At 42.8% G+C, this 20,217-nt stretch overlaps 1 protein-coding gene across 1 annotated transcript in view; it reads left to right on the forward strand.

Moving 5' to 3' along the window:
- The window catches only part of LOC126235371 (peroxidase-like), a 184,284-nt gene that overhangs the window by 100,213 nt on the left and 63,854 nt on the right, over positions 1-20,217 (forward strand). Inside the window, exon 6 of the mRNA XM_049944093.1 lies at positions 3,134-3,298. Within this exon, the coding sequence (XP_049800050.1) occupies positions 3,134-3,298 (165 nt within the window). The remainder of the gene's footprint in view (positions 1-3,133; positions 3,299-20,217) is intronic.

The following is a 20,217-nucleotide window of genomic DNA, read 5'->3' on the forward strand; positions in this document are numbered from 1 at the left end:
AACCTCACTTTCCTGTTTCCTGTACATGTGCTCAGCACAATGTCTAATTGTGGTTGTGAAAACTCTGCTGACAGTTTTTGTTATATTTGTGGTGAATTTGTGATTAAAAAACACCAAAGAAACATTACAGACTTCGTGAAAAAGGTTTAGCTATCATACTTTGGATCTAAACTTGGTGATCAGGATAAATCTTGGGTGCTGCATAAGGTGTGTTATGTGTGTGTTGAAGATCTGAGAAAATGGTCCAAAAAGGGGAAAAAGCCTTTAGATTTGCTGTTCCTATGATATGGAGGGAGCCAAGAAATCATTACGATGATTGCTACTTTTGCACTGTTGATATTACTGGTAATAATTCGAAAAACAAGGTAATAAGCCACTCTAACCTTCCGTTAGCCATCTGACCAGTAGGATGTGGTGTATATTTGCCAGTTCCTGAACCACCAGATGATTTAAATTCTATTCCAACAGAAGTATTTTCTGATGTACAATCTCATTTAGATTAACCAGATGATGATAAATTCCATTGTAATACAGAAATCTAGAGCCCAAATTGTTTACTCAGTCCGAGCTTAACGATTTGGTTAGGGATCTGAGCTCAACGGAATAAAAAGCTGAATTGCTTGGCTGTAGATTAAAAGAAAAGAACTTATTGGCAGTTGGAACCAGCATATATATGTATAGAAAGAGAGAGCAGCAATTTTCCAAGTTTTTCAACAAGAAGGTTATTTAGTGTTCTGCTCAGACATTCCCAGTCTGATGAATGAGTTTGGTATTGAATACAAAAAGGAAGACTGGAGCCTGTTTATTGATTCATCCAAAACTAGTGATGGAGAAACGCTATCAATGCCGCTGGAACACCAACATGATGAGGGACTACTGTTGGTCACTTCACTGAGAAGTTCAGCAAGCGACTCATCGAGGAAAAAGCTACAAAGAAAAAAGAAAATATAAACCAATTCCAGCTGACAAGTGAAATCTCTATTAACACATATCATTGTTTTAAGAAACTACAGGCGTTCAATGCCGAGGTTATCATGCTCTGACAAATAATAAAAGAAACGAATGTGGTAAAAGGGCTATGTTATCAACAGTCAGGAGCTAAGTTACAAAATGACACCCATTCACTCTCGCTTCACTCTCGATCACTCTATGTGACACGCTTTAAGACAACGGAGAAGTGTGAAAGGGGTTCGAAGAAGAGAGCTAGGCAGTTAAGTGTGAACTGTAGAGTGGTCATGTAGATGTAGATATATTAATTTAGAATTGCAGTTTCGACTATTCTACCATTCTCAAGTAACAGATGATTATGAAGTACCTCTATGCAAGCCGGCCGAAGTTGCCGTGCGGTTAAAGGCGCTGCAGTCTGGAACCGCAAGACCGCTACGGTCGCAGGTCCGAATCCTGCATAGGGGCATGGATGGTTGTGATGTCCTTAGGTTAGTTAGGTTTAACTAGTTCTAAGTTCTAGGGGACTAATGACCTCAGCAGTTGAGTCCCATAGTGCTCAGAGCCATTTGAACCATTTTTGAACCTCTATGCATTTTCGTAATATTTGTTCCAGTTACGTACCGTAATATTTACCAAACGAGTATCGGTACTGTAAAATGGGGTTATACCGATTTTTTTTTTAATATCATTAAAACCATGCGGACTAATGAAACAATGGTGGATGCGTTTTACATCTGTGTCAGACACTTGGGGACGGCCTGGCGATTTGCCTTTATGTAGACAACCTGTTTCTCGCAATTGTTCATGCCATCGTCTAATGCTCTGTGCTGTAGAAGGCTCCCCGCCATACCTAGCACGAAAGTTACGTTGACCAGTTACTGACTCGCACTGCGCAAAACGTAGAACACAAAACGCTCTCTGTTGTCCTGACACCATTTTACAGAAGTGGGCGCACATTGCTGCTACCTAGTGGGAACCATGTAAAACTCGAGAGTTTGCTTTTTCAACAGTACATTGTTCACACACATATCTCAAATAACATAATAGTTACGATTTTTTAAAATCTGATGAGTCTTATTGGTACACCCTGTATTGTAATAACAGAAGGCTTTACCGCTTTCGGGTGTAAAATACTTTTAGCGTGATAATATTTGTAATAATAATTTCTATGTAATGCATACCATAAACTATGACTTTCTTTCCAGTAACATTTTGAGCAGTAAACTTGTCATTATAGGATATAAAACAGGACATTTTGTACTTAATTAGGCACGTAACAGAGCATTGGAAAATTAATAATTGCGATTAACTAATGCTTAAGCTATAAATTATGACGAACTTGGAGTAATATTTGGAGCACTAAAATTTATGATAGTTTAGCAGCAATGTAAAATTTCAATTGGGTTAATAGGGAGTGTGATCACCACGGAAGGCAATGCATGCTCTGCAAAGTTTGGTAAGGAATTCTTGTGGTAAGGCGTTCTACTCTCCCATCAGTGCGGCTGACAACTGCTAATCGTCGCAGGTACATGTGGACGGGTTGCACACCGCACCCCACACGCGCTCGGCGGCATTTAAGTCGGGAGAACGAGCACGTCTGTCCAATCCCCGAATATCCTGAAGTTCCAAAGAGCTCCTGCACCTGAGCTGTTAGATGAAATTGCCTATTGTGATCCATAAAAATGCACTCAAACCGGACTGTACCCCTGAGAAAATGGTTCAAATGGCTCTGAGCACTATGGGACTTACCTGCTGAGGTCATCAGTCCCCTAGAACTTAGAACTACTTAAATCTAACTAACCTAAGGACATCACACACATCCATACCCGAGGCAGGATTCTAACCTGCAACCGTAGCGGTCGCGCGGTTCCAGATTGTAGCGCCTAGAACCGCTCGGCCACATTAGCCGGCGTACCCCTGAGAAGAGACATGCTGGGAAGGAGTACAGTGTGACAGGAATTTTGACTGGTGTGTGAACCGCGTTCAAACATTTCGAGGTCAGTACGCCCATGCAACAGTATGCCTCCGTACATCATAATACGTGGATCACCAAAACGACCGTGTTAGACAATGTTCCTGGGTGCACTTGTTGCCACCTTTCACCAAACGAGGGTACCTCCAGAATTGTGCGTAACACGATGTCTTCACGTTTGCGGTGACTCGGCCTTTTGGTGTGTGTTGGCAGCGTCGTTCACGCAGACGGACCCGGACTGCTGCGGCTCGGACCGCGGCCACCGCAACTGCCTGCCGCTGAGCCTGCCCCGCGACGACGCCTTCTACCGCCAGCACGGCCAGACCTGCATGAGCGTGCTGCGCTCCAGCGCCGCCGTCCCACAGGAGTGCCGCCTCGGTACGTAAACAGTCTTCCACCTAACTATGGGAAGCTTACTTACCACCAACTGTACTTCTTTACTGCGTTCTTGGGAATATACGAGGGGCGTTTGAAAAGTCCGTGCAAAAATAAAAACTACTTACGTGCTTGGGGTAAACCTATTTTATTTTTCGACATAGTCTCCTTTTAGATTTATACACTTCTCCAAAGCTGTTCTACACTATTGGCCATTAAAATTGCTACACCAAGAAGAAATGCAGATGCTAAACGGGTATTCATTGGACAAATATATTATACTAGAACTGACATGTGATTACATTTTCACGCAAATTGGGTGCATGGATCCTGAGAAATCAGTACCCAGAACAACCACCTCTGGCCGTAATAACGACCTTGATACGCCTGGGCAATGAGTCAAACAGAGCTTGGATGGAGTGTACAGGTACAGCTGCCTATGCAGCTTCAACACAGTACCACAGTTCATCAAGAGTAGTGACTGGCTTATTGTGACGAGCCAGTTGCTCGGCCACCATTGACCAGACGATTTCAATTGGTGTGAGATTTGGAGAATGTGCTGGCCAGGGCAGCAGTCGAACATTTTCTGTATCCAGAAAGGCTCGTACAGGACTTGCAACATGCGGTCGTGCATTATCCTGCTGAAATGTAGGGTTTTGCAGGGATCGAATGAAGGGTAGAGCCACGGGTCGTAATACATCTGAAATGTAACGTCTACTGTTCAAAGTGCCGTCAGTGTGAACAAGAGGTGACCGAGACGTATAACCAGTGGCACCCCATTCCATCACGCCGGGTATACTCCAGTATAGCGGTGACGAATACACGCTTCCAATGTGCGCTCACCGCGATGTCGCCAAATACGGATGTCACCATCATGATGCTGTAAACAGAACCTGGATTCATCCGAAAAAATGATGTTTTGCCATTAGTGTACCCAGGTTCGTTGTTGAGTACACCATCGCAGGCAATCCTGTCTGTGATGCAGCGTCGAGGGTAACCGCAGCCATGGTTTCCGAGCTGATAGTCCACACTGCTGTAGACGTCGTCGAACTGTTCGTGCAAATGGTTGTTGTCTTGCAGACGTCCCCCTTCTGTTGCCTCAGGGATCGAGACGTGGCTGCACGATCCGTTACAGCCATGCGGATAATATGCCTGTCATCTTGACTGCTAGTGATACGAGGCCATTGGGATCCAGCACGGCGTTCCGTATTACCCTCCTCAAACCACCGATTCCATGTTCTGCTAACAGTCATTGGATCTCGACCAACGCGAGCAGCAAGGTCGCAATACGATAAACCGCAACCACGATAGGCTACAATCTGACCTTTATCAAAGTCGGAAATGTGATGGTACGACTTTCTCCTCCTTACACGAGGCATCACAACAACGTTTCACCAGGCAACGCCGGTCAACTGCTGTTTGTGTATGAGAAATCGGTTGGAAACCTTCCTCATGTCAGCACGTTGTAGGTGTCGCCACCGGCGTCAACCTTGTGTGAATGCTCTGAAAAGCTAATCATTTGCATATCACAGCATAGTATTCCTGTCGGTTAAATTTCGCGTCTGTAGCACGTCATCTTCGTGGTGTAGCAACTTTAATGGCCAGTAGTGTAATTTGTTGATCCCTTCCGAATATTAGGAATTGTCCAAGTCTGCAAAATAGCTATCAGTTGCTGCAATCACCTGCTTCAAATTGTGGATCAAATAGTAGTCCGAGGGAACCAAGTCTGGAGAATAGAGGGGATGTGAAACGAGTTGGAATCCTACTTCCAATAATTTTGCGATCACAACTGCTTAGGTCCATTGTCGTGATGGAAAAGGACTTTTTTGAGGTCCAATCGCCTGTGTTTTTCTTGCAGCTCGATTTTCAAACGGTCCAATAACGATGAATAATATGCACCTGTAATAGTTTTACTATTTCCAGATAGTCAATGAGGATTATCCCTTGCGAATCCCAAACCACAGTCGCCATAACCTTTCCAGCCAAAGGAATGGTCTTCGCTTTTTTTGGTGCAGCATCTCCCTTGGTAACCAATTATTTTGATTGTTATTTGGTCCCAGGAATATAGTAATGTATCCATGTTTCATCCAAGGTGACGAAACGACGCTTAAAGTCCTGCAGATTCTTCCTAAACAGCTGCAAACCATCCTTGCAACACTTCACACGATTCCGTTTTTGGTCAAGCATGAGCAATCGCGGTACCCATCTTGCGGGTAGCTTTCTCATATGCAAATGTTTATACAAAATATTATGTACCCGTTCATTCGAGATTCCCACAGCACTACCAATCTCATGCACCTTAACTCTTCTGTCATCCATCACCATATCATGGATTTTATCAATGATTTCTGGAGTTGTAACCTCCACAGGGCGTCCAGAACGGTCAGCATCACTTGTATCCATATGGCCACTCCGAAAATTTTGAAACCACTTATAAACTGTTCTAATCGAAGGTACAGAGTCACCGTAATGTTTATCAAGCTTCTCTTTAGTCGCCTGAGGCGTTCTGCCTTTTATAAAGTAATGTTGAATCACCACACGAAATTCTTTTTCGTCCACTTTTTGACAATCACTCTACTTTCTTGATTCACACGAATGCCAAACACAAAGAAAAAGACCAAAATGGCTTAAACTTGCTGTGCGTCTTTTCCAAAGATGCTACTAACTAAACATGACCTCGATACGCGCCGGTGGTGCCATCTCTCGGACTTTGCACGGACTTTTCAAACGCCCGTCGTATCGTAACACCTCTGTGCGCTTCTGGCATTTTGTGGTAGTACGCTGCACCAGCTGCAGTTTCTGTTTATTGCGAATTGCAGCTTTTAACTGTCGTGATTTGTCTTTTGTGCCTCTCAGGGGACATGGGAAGTACACTGAAGGGCCAAAGGCATGTGTATTAAAATACAGAGATATTTAAAAGGCAGATACGGCGCTGCGATCGGTAACGCTTATATAAGACAAGTGTCTGGCGCAGTTGTTAGATGGGTTACTGCTGCTACAATGACAGGTTATCAAGATTTAAGTGAGTTTGAACGTGGTGTTCAAAGTGCCGTCAGTGCGAACAAGAGGTGAAATGTGGATTTTCCAGTATGACCACTTCAAGAGTGTATTGTGAATTTCAGGAATCCGGTGAAACATCAAATCTCCAACATTGCTGCCGCCGGAAAAAGATCTTGCAAGAATGGGACGAACAACGACTGAAAAGAATCGGTCAACATGACGGAAGTGCAACCCTTTCGCAGATTGCCGCAAATTTAAATGTGTCAGTGTGTAAACCATTCATTGAAACATCACTGATATGGGCTTTCGGAGCAGAAGGCCCATTCTTATGTACTCTTGATGACTGCACATCTCAAAGCTTTACGCCTCGCCTGGGCCCGTCAACAACGACATCTGACTGTTGATAACTGGAAACATGTTGCGTGGTCGGACGAGTCTCGTTTAAATTGTATCGAGTGGATGCACATGTACGAGTATGGTGACAACCTCATGAATCCATGGACCCTGCGTGTCAGCAGGGAACTGTTCAAGCTGGTGGAGGCTCTGTAATGGTGTAGAGCGTGTGCGGCTGGAGTGATGTGGGACTCCTGATACGTCTAGATAAGACTCTGTCAGGTGACACGTACATAAAAATCCTGTCGGATCACCTGCATCCATTCATGTCGACTGTGCATTTCGACGAACTTGGGCAATTCCAGTAGGACAATGCGACACCCCACACGTCCAGAATTGGTACAGAGTGTCTCCAGGAACACTGTTATGAGCTTGAACCCCCCGCTGGCCATCAAACGCCCCAGACATGAACATTATTGAGCATATCTGGGATGCCTTGCAAGAGATCTCCACCCCCTGCTACTCTTCCGGATTTACGGACAGTCCTGCAGGATTCATGGTTTTAGTTCCCTCCAGCACTACTTCAGACATTAGTCCAATCCATGCCACGTCCTGTTGCGGCATTTGTGCGTGCTCGCGGGGGCCCTGCACTATATTAGGCAGGTATACCAGTTTCTTTGGCTCTTCATTGTATAAAGACCACCAAATAACGTTGTAAAGCTTATTCCATTCCATGAAATGAAATGATTGTACGACATTGATGACCGTGTGTCCCCGCCTGCGGAAGTTCGGCCACCGACTTGCAAGTCTTTCCTGTTGACGCCACATCAGACGATTTGTTTATCGATAATGATGAAATGATGATGCGGACAAACAACATCTAGTCCCAAGCGGAGAAAATATTCGACATGGCCAGAAATAGAACCCGGGCCTGACGCATGGCAGTTACATGCGCTGACCACTCAGCTAAGGGGGTGGACACTCTATTCCATTATAGGCTGATTGGTACAGCAGCCGATTTTCATAATTATATAAAGAGACAGTCTCGGCTGCAAAGTTATTTTTATTATAAATAACGTTTTTCACTTGATCAAGGTTTCCTCATATTTTTGTAAAAGAAAAGGAAAAGCGAAGATGTAATTGTAGTAGATTACAGATTTAAGGGCAAGGTTCTAAGCTGCGCTAATTTAAAATAAATGTTGCTAAAAGAATTTAAAGACAAATTAATCCTCGCAACAGGCTACCAAACGTTGCTTACCATCGGCTAGTAGAGCGGTAAGTAGCAACTATGGTAACAAACCATCTAAAGGAAGAAGCATCGAAGAAGACACAGTGGAACAAGATCGTGTGTACGAACAGAAAAGGATAAAAACTGGGAATATTTTTAAAGGCTTAAAACAGAACGGAGTGCACAGGCAAATAAAGTAACAGAAAATACCTTGAAATAGTCATAGCCGCCAGATGAAGTGCAGCGTAGAGCCACACATACATCGAACGAACCTGGAGAGCAGATGACTAAATGGTCTAATAGACGCCCATATTAAAACTAGAGGGTACAGGAAAACCATGTTTCCCACGCTGATAGGGTGGTACGCCAACAGAAGGCGTTACAGTCGATATAACTTAACTAATCTAGACGTAAGACTGAAAGAAGTACGTACAGGTAATAAATAAAAGTGATAAACACCCTGTTTGCATGGGGCTTCCAAAACCGGATTTCATTAACCGATTTCCAGATACCGCTTCTGGATGGTCATGTAAACACTTCAAAACCAGTTCTGGGAATCCGCTTCTAGTTGCCGGTTTTCCAGCTCCGCAATCGAGTTCCCCCAATCTGCCGCCGTGTCGCCTCTAAATGCTGTTCTACGTGGGTGTTTAGTGTTGTATGTCCCCTGTCAGTGTTGCGAACAGCCACCATACTGTCGCTAGTTGTGTTTTTTATCTCGTGTGAACAGAAACCAGACTGTCGCCGTGTTTTTTAATTGTGCCTGTGTTTTTACTATGCGCTTTACTAGCATCACCGGCCGTTTGTTTTTATATTTTTCTTCGCATTTTTTCGCCTTGTATCAGTTTTTCACAGTCACTGTTTTATCGCCTGCTTTTATTGTTCTGCTATCTCCTAATTCTGTTTTTTAACTTTTCTGTAGGCTCCAGAGCGACGTATTGTGCCGCTGCCAGCCCCATCCAAACCCAATAAAAAAAAGAGTTCCTCTACCATGTAAACGCTGTCGGTTTTGCAACGTATTTGGGCTATCAGTTTTCGTCTTGTTTTTAAAAATTTTTGGCTAATATGGATCGAGTCGCTTTCTATAAAATGAAGGATAAGTAGAAATAGAATAGACTGAAGCTTTCTACACCCCGTCTAATTAACAGAAATAGCGATTGGGCTGACTAAATCAGAAACTGAACAGCTGTTTTGCAGGCGCCATATTTAACTGAGCTAGCAAATCCGCTTCAGATCTTAACATGTAAACACGACAGCGGAAAACGATTTTCTTCTTTCGGAAGATGTTTCGCATGTAAACGTATTGGCAGTGGCATTTTAACCGAAAATTTCCTGCAGACGTCTCATGATGTATTATGAGAATATCTCACCTGTTTTATTGATACCATTATATATGCGGCTTAGTCTAGAATCCACTAGATTTGGACTCATAACGATGGTGCTTTAGGGCAAAAATGAAAAAAATGAACCCTAAAGCCGCATCGTAACGTGCCCAGATTAACATTCATGAAGTGGATTATCGGATACGACCCAGCTCTAATGGTATTCACCTTGGTGAAATAATGTCAAAATACGTCTTGAAACTTTTGCAGGAAAATTTCAGTTAAAGTGACACCTTATAACTTTTACTTATAGCCTGTACCTATTTCTTACATTCTTACGTCTAGATTAGTTACGTTACACCGACAGCAGCGCCTTCTGTTGAAGTACCACCCTACTAGCGCGGGAAACATGGCTTTCCTCTACACTCTAGTTTCAATGTGGCCGTCTATTAAACTATTTACTCAACTGATCTCCAATGTTCAATCGATGAAGGTGTATCTCTATGGTGCACTTCACTTGGCGGCTATGACTATTTCAAGGTATTTACTTTTACTTTATTGCTCAATGAACCCCCGTTCATTTTAAGCCTTTAAAATTTTTTCCCAGAATGCAGCAGAGTTGCACAGTAAACTGTCATTCGAAGCAGAGCGTGCAGCAGGTTTTTCTCGATTCCACAAGGCGAAAGCAATGCGGAAAGATGCAAATATGACTGCATAGAAGTGGAAAGGAAGATAATCGCACATTTCTATACAACTGCTAAACTATGTGTAATAAACAAATATTTCTCCCATTGTGGATCACTTAAATTACTCTTCTATAAATTATTAGTATTTATAAATTATTATTTTGTAATTGTATCACGTGTACTTTAATAGCGCATTTCGTAGAGTGCTTGATTGCAACTGCAAAGTACTCGTGATCGATTCTCTCTGACTCCAGTTTTTTTTTTTTTCCTTCCTGCTCTCTTAACTTCATATAACTGTCTAAACTTACTTTATTCGTAATAGAGTTATGTAAAAGCTTAAAATTTAATATCATGTTACATTTAATATCTATTTTCATTTCTCAGCTTTATTTTTTTAATTCCTGATCAATTTGAGCTTAATTTCAAGGATGGCGTCAAGAAACTATTATCTCATGTATGATGTAGCTCATATTCTGAAACTCTGGAGGACTATTTAACAATTTCCGACCACATTTTTCTTCCCAAACAAGTCCTTGAAGACGATAATTTGCCATTTTCAGTTGGCTCCATTGAACGTGTTGTAACACTGTATGATTTTTGCCAAGCAGCATTGTCTGCAAACTACGTGAAATTCTAAAGAGTTCAGGGCATAACGATAAAATGGAAGTTGGTCCTGCTTAGCACTTTTAAATCACAGTTTTTCAGCAGCAATGAAGCACGCAATAGAACAAAAGATACTTTAAAGTTCTGTTGCGTCAACTGCATATTTTGCAGACATGTTTCCGGGGATTTATATTAATGACATAGAGGAACAGAAAAACTGCAGTGGGTGCAGCTGTTGAAGACAAACACGACGATGCTGTGCATTTCCTCACGAGTGTTATTACACTGTTTGAAAATTGGGGAAAGAGTACCTGCAAAAATGGGCAGTTCTGGTAACAATCAAACCAATTAGCTGTTAGAATTATCTTCTGAATAAAACAGGTCTCCACTGTGTTTTATGTGCAGGCTGGCAAACCTTTTCAGTACGGTCGGAGCAAGTAATTCAGTCCATACTCCCTCAGTTTTAAGACAAATTTGCGGCTTATTGCTGTGTCACAGTATTTTCGTCCCAGTCACCACGGCTGTCATCAGACAGAAAATGCTGAATACCTCATCCAATACTGAGAACACAGGCGTTCTTGTGATAAGCCACAAAGCAACAACGATGCAGATTTGCGTTTAGACATAACGACGCAGATGAGACTCCACGCTAGGAAGAATAGTCTCTGCATTATCTAACTGGGAGTACAGTAAAACAAGTTAAGCAGAAACATATATTATGTGAAATGTGCCGTGAACCACTTTCACAAGTCGATAGTATGAACGAGAAAGAGTTCGCAAATTAACCGAACTCAAAAATTACACGACCAACAACGACTCAAAATATATATTGAAAGCAGCGTTTAACAGAATTCAAATGGCGTAAAAGGTTTTCTGCATCAATGAAAAACAAATTTTGGAATCGATGTTGCCGTTTCAAGTACAGGATGAAAATGGCATGGAAAGCAGTCAAGAAACACCTTCACAGTATTTCGTTCTATAACACTGTCACAGAAAAAAATTGTGAATGTGTTTTTGACAAAAGATTCTATATCTTTTGAGGAAGTATTACCCCCAGGCAGAGACATGTGCCACTGCAAAATGCGTACATAGCATGAGAAATGCAATAAGGTTAGCTTAAAAGGCAGTTAACATGTAGATAATTTACTTCCTATATTTATTATTAAATAAGTCAGATTAGTTGTTATATAAATGTAGACAGAGCTATAACCTGCAAAACAAAACAAACTTAAACATTAATACGTTAACACGTGAACAGAAATATGCACTTGTGTTTAGATAACGTCCACAATTCCCAAATATCTCCCGCAAAAAAAAAAAAAAAAAAAAAAAAAAAAAAAAAAAAAAACAGAATGGGTATCGTATATATACTGATCTTATGTCTAGAGCAACTCGTATATTACGTATCACAGAAGTAGCTGTGAGGAAGTTTTATCCGCATTATGAGTATAATAAAAAGCTATGATTTCAGCGATGGACTTGCGAAAGTCACAATTATACACTGTATATTTCCAGTAGAAATTATTAAAAATTGTAGTTCATTGTTTACTTTGTGCACTGGGATATTACAAGCACATATAGCGCCATTCACTTCACCACAAAAGACGATTTACAGTTCTGTTCATAGCGCTGCTATAGCCGCTTTGGTTCAAAATATCGCCCGTGCTGAGCTGGCGGTGCTTTCTTCATTCAGAAAATGGTTCAAATGGCTCTGATCACTATGGGACTTAATCTGAGATCATAAATCCCCTAGAACTTAGAACTAATTAAACCTAACTAACCTAAGGACATCATACACATCCATGCCCGAGGCAGGATTCGAACCTGCGCCCGTTGCGGTCGCTCGGTTCCAGACTGAAGCGCCTAGAACCGCTCGGCCACACCGGACGGCCTTCATTTAGATCTATAGAGTATAAACCACAGTCTGTTACTCTGTGGTGTAAATATAGATGTATTACAAAATGGTTCAAATGGCTCTGAGCACTATGGGACTTAACATCTATGGTCATCAGTCCCCTAGAACTCAGAACTACTTAAACCTAACAAACCTAAGGACATCACACAACACCCAGTCATCACGAGGCAGAGAAAATCCCTGACCCCGCCGGGAATCGAACCCGGGCGCCGGAAGCGAGAACGCTACCGCACGACCACGAGCTGCAGACAGATGTATTACATACTCTGTGTCTGGGGTTTTAACCAGATCTAGAAAGCCTATATGTACGTAGGCTCTATAAGCCCCTCTGGATGTGTCTGTCATCTTTTGAGAGTACGCTGTACTAGGAACATTTTTATAAAGAAACTGCTACAACAGTCAGTTTCTGCCTGTCGTGAGATCTCTCCTGGTATCAATTATAAAATCGGAACACAATTGCTTTGTTTCTACAGTATATTCTCTTGATACGTGTATCAGCTCATTTCATTTCTGTGTGGTAAACGAAAATCTGAGATTGTCCAACAGTAGTAAATAGTAAAATATAAACACAAAACATCCTTGTTTTGTTTTTCACGTATAAAGACAATCTACAATAGCTGACAAAACGGCAGTGGGAAGTAAACTTACCACCATAGTTTTTGGTACTAAATCACAATCCCATTACGATGACAAAAAAATTAACTTCCCTGAATCGCTAGAAAAAATACGTCTGCTAAAGGGTTTAAAATAACATTTATAATAAGTCTTATCTATCAAGCAAACAATAAACCCCTAATAAATTTCTGATGGGGTAGAATTCACCTTCAACTTCACGACTATTTTATCGACAGAAAAGAGGAAGTAAATGAAGAAGGGATGGAGGATAATGTTCTCGGAGAAGAATTTGACAGAGCACTGAATTTCCCAAGTTGAAACAAGGCTTCCGGACAGGCATTCCCTCGACATAATTGATATCCTAGAGATATCCAGCCATTAACAAACTATTCCACCTGATGTGCATGATATATTAGACAGGCGAAATATTCTAACAGTTCAAGTGGGATGTAATAATTTAAATTCTAAAAAAAGTGTGAATATAATCGCACTAACATTTTAATAACTCATAGTTGAAAAATACTGACAAATTATTTACAGGAGAATGGAAAAAGCGACAGAAGTCGACCTCGCGAAAGTCCAGTTTGGGTTCCGGAGATACGTAGGAACACTCACGGCATTGCTGACCCTAAGACTTAAATAATACATGTTAAAGAAAGGGAGTGAAAGCGGTTATAGCCATTCTCGAATGTTGTTCAATCTGAACACTGTGTAGGCAGTAAATGTAACCAAAGAAAAATTCGAAGGAGGAATTAAAGTTCAGGAAGAAGATATAAAAACTTTAAGGTTTGTTGATGAGACCGTAATTCCGCTAGAGAGGCAAAGGTCCTGGGACATCAAGTGGACGTAATGGATAGTGTCTTGTAAAGAGATAGTCGCGCTACAACACAAGCCATCCACGCACTCCGCTGCTCGACTCGCTGCGGCTCGCACCGTTTACACCGTCGCTCGCTCGCCACTAGCCATCGCCATGTCCGGACGCGGAAAGGGAGGCAAACTTGCTGCTGTGGCAAAGCTTCTGCTCACGCTGGCAGGAGACGGCCGCGGCAGCAACAAGAAGAAGAAGCGCAGCCGACCGCAGCACAAGAGGCAGTGCTACCGCTGCCAGAAGATGGGACACGTCGCCAGGACGTGCAGGGACGTAGTCGCGTGTCTGAAATGTGCAAAGGCACATGATACACGCGACTGCGACAAGCCGCCACACGTCGCGCCATCGTGCGTTAACTGGGGCGGCGCGCACGCTGCAAATGCACGCAGCTGCGCATATCTGAAGCAGCGGACACCAACAACCGCCAAGAAAGCGGTCCATGAAGAAGAGGCAGCCGTCCCGCCACCCCCGTACAAGGGGGAAAACGGGGCGGCCGCAGTCCCGCCCAGCGCCGCCACCGACGACGCCGTGGCCGCCCTCAAAGCCGCGATGGCGGCAGAGAGAGCGGCAATGCAGAAGGAGGTCGTCGGTCTCCATCGGCAGCTGCAAGAGTTGCGGGAAGAAATCCGGCTGATGCAAAAGAAGACACCCGCCCCCGTTGCCACCCCCACGGTGGTACGACAAGTTGGGGTGGACGTGTCCACGCAAACGGATTTGTCCACGCAGACGGATGTGTCCGTGCAAACGGGCGTCACCCCGGAACCTGTAGCAATACAGGAGACCGGGGAGACGCCCATGGACGTGGTACAGTCCGTCTCGCCGCCGCCGCCGGAAGTGGTGAAGCAGCCGCTGCAGGACATACAAGAGGCGGGAGGGATGTACTCCACAACCATCCCCTTCCCGGACGCCACCAACCTCCCAACGGTCATGAAGAAGATCGCGACCATGGTGCGCGATGGGCGGTACGACGTCCGAAGAAAGCCGTACCTTTTCGCGGAAGCGGAAGGGAAACGGGAGCCACCGCTTCCACACCGGCCGATTGAGATACGTGGCGGACATCGGGCAATTCTGCTCGAGTTCGTCACAAAGAAAGATCTCAACACCATCAATGCGAACCCGATCTTCACGCCGAGCGACTGGGGATACATCTTCGACGACGCAGTCGTGCGGCTGAAGAACGAGGTTCGCGACGGCACGAGGAAGCTGTCTGCAGATCTACAGACAGCGCTGCAGAACATCTCTCGCGAGACGAAGAAGACGTAAAACACCGAAGTCCACTAGTATGCCTGCATACTAGTAGCCAGGACAGGATAGACACCGGACAACGAGAGGACACACCACACAGTGAGGCCACATCACCATCGCATCGCCAGGAACAGGAGGAATGACTGTAATAAGTCTAGACTCCTACACCTCGGGCCAAGGAGGTCCGTCTGTAAAGCGTAAGCGTAACACAAGCCATGCTCACCACCTATAGAGACGTGCACATGAGCGTTCGCGTGAGGCCAGTTAACAACGACAGCAAACGCAATTCATTAAAATTACATTCTTTTTCCTGCGGAATGTGTATCTATTCTTTGCAGCTAATTCACTGGTGTACCACAATTTTTATATTAATTTTATTCGATGTTTACGTAGCCCTCTAAGAAAAGAGAAAAGTTGACAATGATAGCCGAATTTCTTACGTAGAGAACACTAACACGGATTCCGATTTCTAATATGTTTATTATGAGAGACAGTACCTTTTTCATCAAAATCACAACAATTTTTAGAGACTATTAAAAATCTGAAAGATTCCTTCTTCTTTAAAGAGGCGCCTTAGTTTAAGAAACATCCGTCCTGACGTCAAGACAGATTGGGAAACCTCTTACGAACGAGGCGTTATTTGCTTTCTGTGTTCCAGCAGATAAAACGTGGCGACTATCATTCTCAGCAGTCGGTAGGAAACTTATTTTTTGTAATCTGAAGCTTAGAGAGGCCCGCTGTCCCCAAAGGCACGAAAATCCAGAGCACGGCCACCAAATCCACGTGCTGCCGCCTTTATGCCACAGCAATACTAATTGATAAAAAAATGCCCCAGCAGGCAGGAATGTGACAACCAAGTTCAAACTTTGCGGTAAGGAAGATAAACAGATAAACCCAGAACGAATTTTTTTTACCCAGCACTCTTCATTCCTAGTAATACCTGATATAATAGGATTTTCATTACCCGTCCATGGAAAAAAGCGGACTCATCATTCAACTGTAAATGAGTTCAAAATTAAAGGAACCAACAGCTTGTCAACTAGTAGCCTTCGAAAGAACTGCTATAAATTTAAGCACGTCTCTGGGCACCGACTTCGCAGGCAGTTTAAAAAAAAAGTATAAATTTAAATACTCCGCAGTTCATTTGTGCAGTAGCAATGAGACGCTAGGCAGAGTATGCTTTGTACCATTAGAATGCGTCGTTCTATGGTATGATGCGAGAGGAAATTATTGCATGGCTCCCAAACGCCCCTTAATATATCATTTGTTATTCATGTGGTCACTATGCGAAATATACGATGAGGTCAGCAGGAGCGCTGTAGCCCACCTCGCATATCATATAAATGGCAACGGTACGAATTACAGGCTATTTCAGACGTCTATCGATCAGAAATAGGATGACGAGCTTTTAAAATATTATGCAGATTGTTTCCTTTTATTGATCATGAATTTATGGATTTTACACTCTGTGACTGCTGACATTGGCCTGAGGCAGTAGGTTTCCTACTACTTCAAGATTCTATTAATACTCGATGGAAGTCTTTTCACTTCATTATTTGCGATTGCTAAGCATAAGGGAAATAATATGCAGAAATAAGACGCACTACTTGCCAACACATAAATCTTCAACAGCATAGCCTGTTACTAGAGGATATTAACTTCATTCATTTATTTCGTTTTCCTGCTAAAACTACTGCTCTTCGTATGGTTGCTCAGAATCACACACAAAACCAATACTTAATATTACGCACAGCCTGATGCTAACATTCAAAACAAAATAACCGCATATCTTTTCACGTTACCCTTCTGTTTCAAGTAACTCCATTTTACAGTACTGGTTTTTACACCGTATTCAAAAGAAGAAGAAAAAACTATCGTACGATTATAAAGTTGGGAATGAACTGCAGAATTACACAGGTAACGTCATTGGCTACGCACGTACACAGATGCACAACAAATACGCGAAGCACAGCCCGTGGTGAGCCAAAGTTCAAACACTTAACAATACGTATAACACACAAAAATGGTTCAAATGGCTCTGAGCACTATGGGACTCAACTGCTGTGGTCATAAGTCCCCTAGAACGTAGAACTACTTAAACCTAACTAACCTAAGGACAGCACACAACACCCAGCCATCACGAGGCAGAGAAAATCCCTGACCCCGCCGGGAATCGAACCCGGGAACCCGGGCGTGGGAAGCGAGAACGCTACCGCACGACCACGAGATGCGGGCTATAACACGCAGAAATGTACTACGTCCAACATAAAATCACCCAGCAGGACATTGAGGCTTTCATTCTCACATCCTTTGATATACGCGTGGAAACTTTCCGGACTCTTGCAGCAAGTCTCTCGCCTTGGGTTAGTGTCACTTGGGTCAGTGACAGCACGCAGCGGGTGTGGAATCCGTTAATTAATTATCAGTATAAGGAAACAACTCGTATAATGTTTTAAATGCTCTGCCATCTTGTTTCTGATAGATGATGGAAAAAGTGTCGTTGCCATTTACAGATTATCTGTTAAAAATGACTGCGAGAAACAAAGCAAAACATCACATTTTCACAATTTTATAACTGCTTATTTTTAAAGGAGCTTTCTTCAGACTCATCATATAGAACCCATGTAATACAGAGTGTTTCTGAATAAAGAAAACGGTTTAGTTTCTCCATGATAATTTCGGAATTGTAAGTATAATGAACCTCCGTGGCCGAGGTCGTGGAAATATCCATGTGACGCTATTGCCACTCGAGTTACGTGTATTGCAACAACAGAAATCTTCCAAACTGGCTAAACGTACGATTCGCGTCGTAGTACGGTACACTGAGCAAAGCGCAATGACGCAACGCCAACTGACAATTCCATGGAGCTCGCGAGTTATCAGCAGAAAGACAGCGTGAGAGGGGGGGGGGGGGGGGGCGAGGCAGAGAGAATTCATTCACCACAGCGAATTCGCGCGTGCGCATAGGAGTACATTGTCGCTTGCCCCCCTGCCCCCGCCCTGGTAAATATCGACGTTGTGTTTTCCCGTATACATCCTCGCCTGTTATGCTATCCGCGCACTGAGTAAACATATCCGCACCGATTTCGGCAAACAAACAAACAATATTACATAATATAATAAATTATTCCGTTATCAACATGGCAACAACAAAGATCTGGAAAGCGTATATGCCAACTCGAGCCATTCGGGATAACTGTCAGCATCTCTCTAACACACGCACAACCTTTCTTCATTCACACGTCCGTGGAAGCTGAAAGCCTTTGTTATTGTTTAATGAGTGAGGTGGCTGTAATCGATCTGCCTACTGAATAGTAGCAGGCAAATGAATGGACGCTGCGTTGAAGTGCAAGTTAAGGGCAACGAACTACTGAGTGAAGCTGCGCGCGCATCTGAGATACACACACACACACACACACACACACACACACTACAGCAGGCCGGCAGACACGTTGCCGGCTTTGCAGCAAAGAATTCTTCTTTCTCAAAGAGAAAAGTGAGTGGTAGGCGCACACGCCGAACGAGTCGCGAGTTCCAGGCTAACAGAGTTACTGTGGAGGTGGACGAGTCAGCGGGACCACCTCCTCGCACATCCTGAAACCCTTGTCGATGACGGAGCGAACGTGTGTGGTGTGGTGCTATGTGCTCCCACGCCGTCCTTGCTTATTTCATCTTCTCTCTGTCTCTCTCTCTCTCTCTCACCCCTCCTTCCCCTCTCACCCTGTCCCCTGGCCACACACAAGAGATTTTATGTTGCATTACCCACAAATTTATTTAAACGCGGGAAAGGCGGGTTCTTTAAATTTTGAATATGTTCTATGTGTATATACTGTGCATCTACATGTAAATGTTATCTATAAACGTACTTAATGAGCTGCGCATTACAATCGAGGATATCTTGAGCGTGCCAGCAGCCTCACTTGTTTCGATAATATCACTCAGTTATCTAAAATTTGATTGGATTTCTTCTCCAACACAGTCCTTTACTAATAACTCAAAAATGAAGGGCTGTCGTATACATGAGTATGTGGATTTCTTTTTTCGTTTTGGTGTGATGAATCTACCTCCCAAATCTGTGAAGCTACTTGTGATACACTATGTAAAATAATTTGGTTACCACGAAGAAGTAATGCTTTTATGGATCCTTTTCAACTTGAAATTGCTTGTTCCTTGAAACTATAATGTTATTTGTTCATAATTCCATTCCAAATGAATGAAGGAAACGATTTCTAAGAGAAACTTATGTTTCTTAATGAAAAATAGGCATTTATTACTCATGATTTGTGAATTTGAAAAATTTAAACAGGAAACATTAGAGTTCATCCACCATTTTGATGCCACTGCCCTATTTTTTCGTATTTATGAGTAATATTTTAGTGGTATTAGCATCACAGATAGAATATAAAGGACGAGGCATTTAAGAACGCCCCACAAAATATATCCATAGCAAGTAAGCGTACCGTGTCGAGATTTTAGCTAAGCTGTGGCGGACAATGCGGTGAATTTTATGACATAACGCGAGTAATTTTTGACGTCTATAGTTGCCGAACCGCGACTTAAACTTCGCATTTTTCTAATGGAGCTATTAAATTTTTTTTCTGTGAAATTGAAAAGAGCCTTCGAAGAGGACTTCAGCATCATATGTGGGAAACCTGATTAAATAGAAACAAAACTGATTCGCAAACCACTGTTCTGACATCACCAGAAGTGGTCCTACAGATGAAAACCTGCCTCAAAGAAAATTTTGTATCACAATTTCACAATTTTTCAGGAAGTAAAAATTAATTGTTGTTTTCTTTTGGTAGTGTTCAAATGGTTCAAATGGCTCTGAGCACTATGGGACTCAACTGCTGAGGTCATTAGTCCCCTAGAACTTAGAACTAGTTAAACCTAACTAACCTAAGGACATCACAAACATCCATGCCCGAGGCAGGATTCTTTTTTTTTTTTTTTTTGTAACCATATATATTTATTTAAATATTTTAACAACGATACATTTAAAAAAAGACATTTTATTCTATTAATCTATTATCCTAGTGATGATTAATATTATTGTCATTTTATATGTTTTCGTTTTTATATTTTCCTTTTTCGTTTTTCTCTTATTGTT

The sequence above is a fragment of the Schistocerca nitens genome, chromosome 2 (genome assembly GCF_023898315.1).
Source record: "Schistocerca nitens isolate TAMUIC-IGC-003100 chromosome 2, iqSchNite1.1, whole genome shotgun sequence".
NCBI lineage: Eukaryota > Metazoa > Arthropoda > Insecta > Orthoptera > Acrididae > Schistocerca > Schistocerca nitens.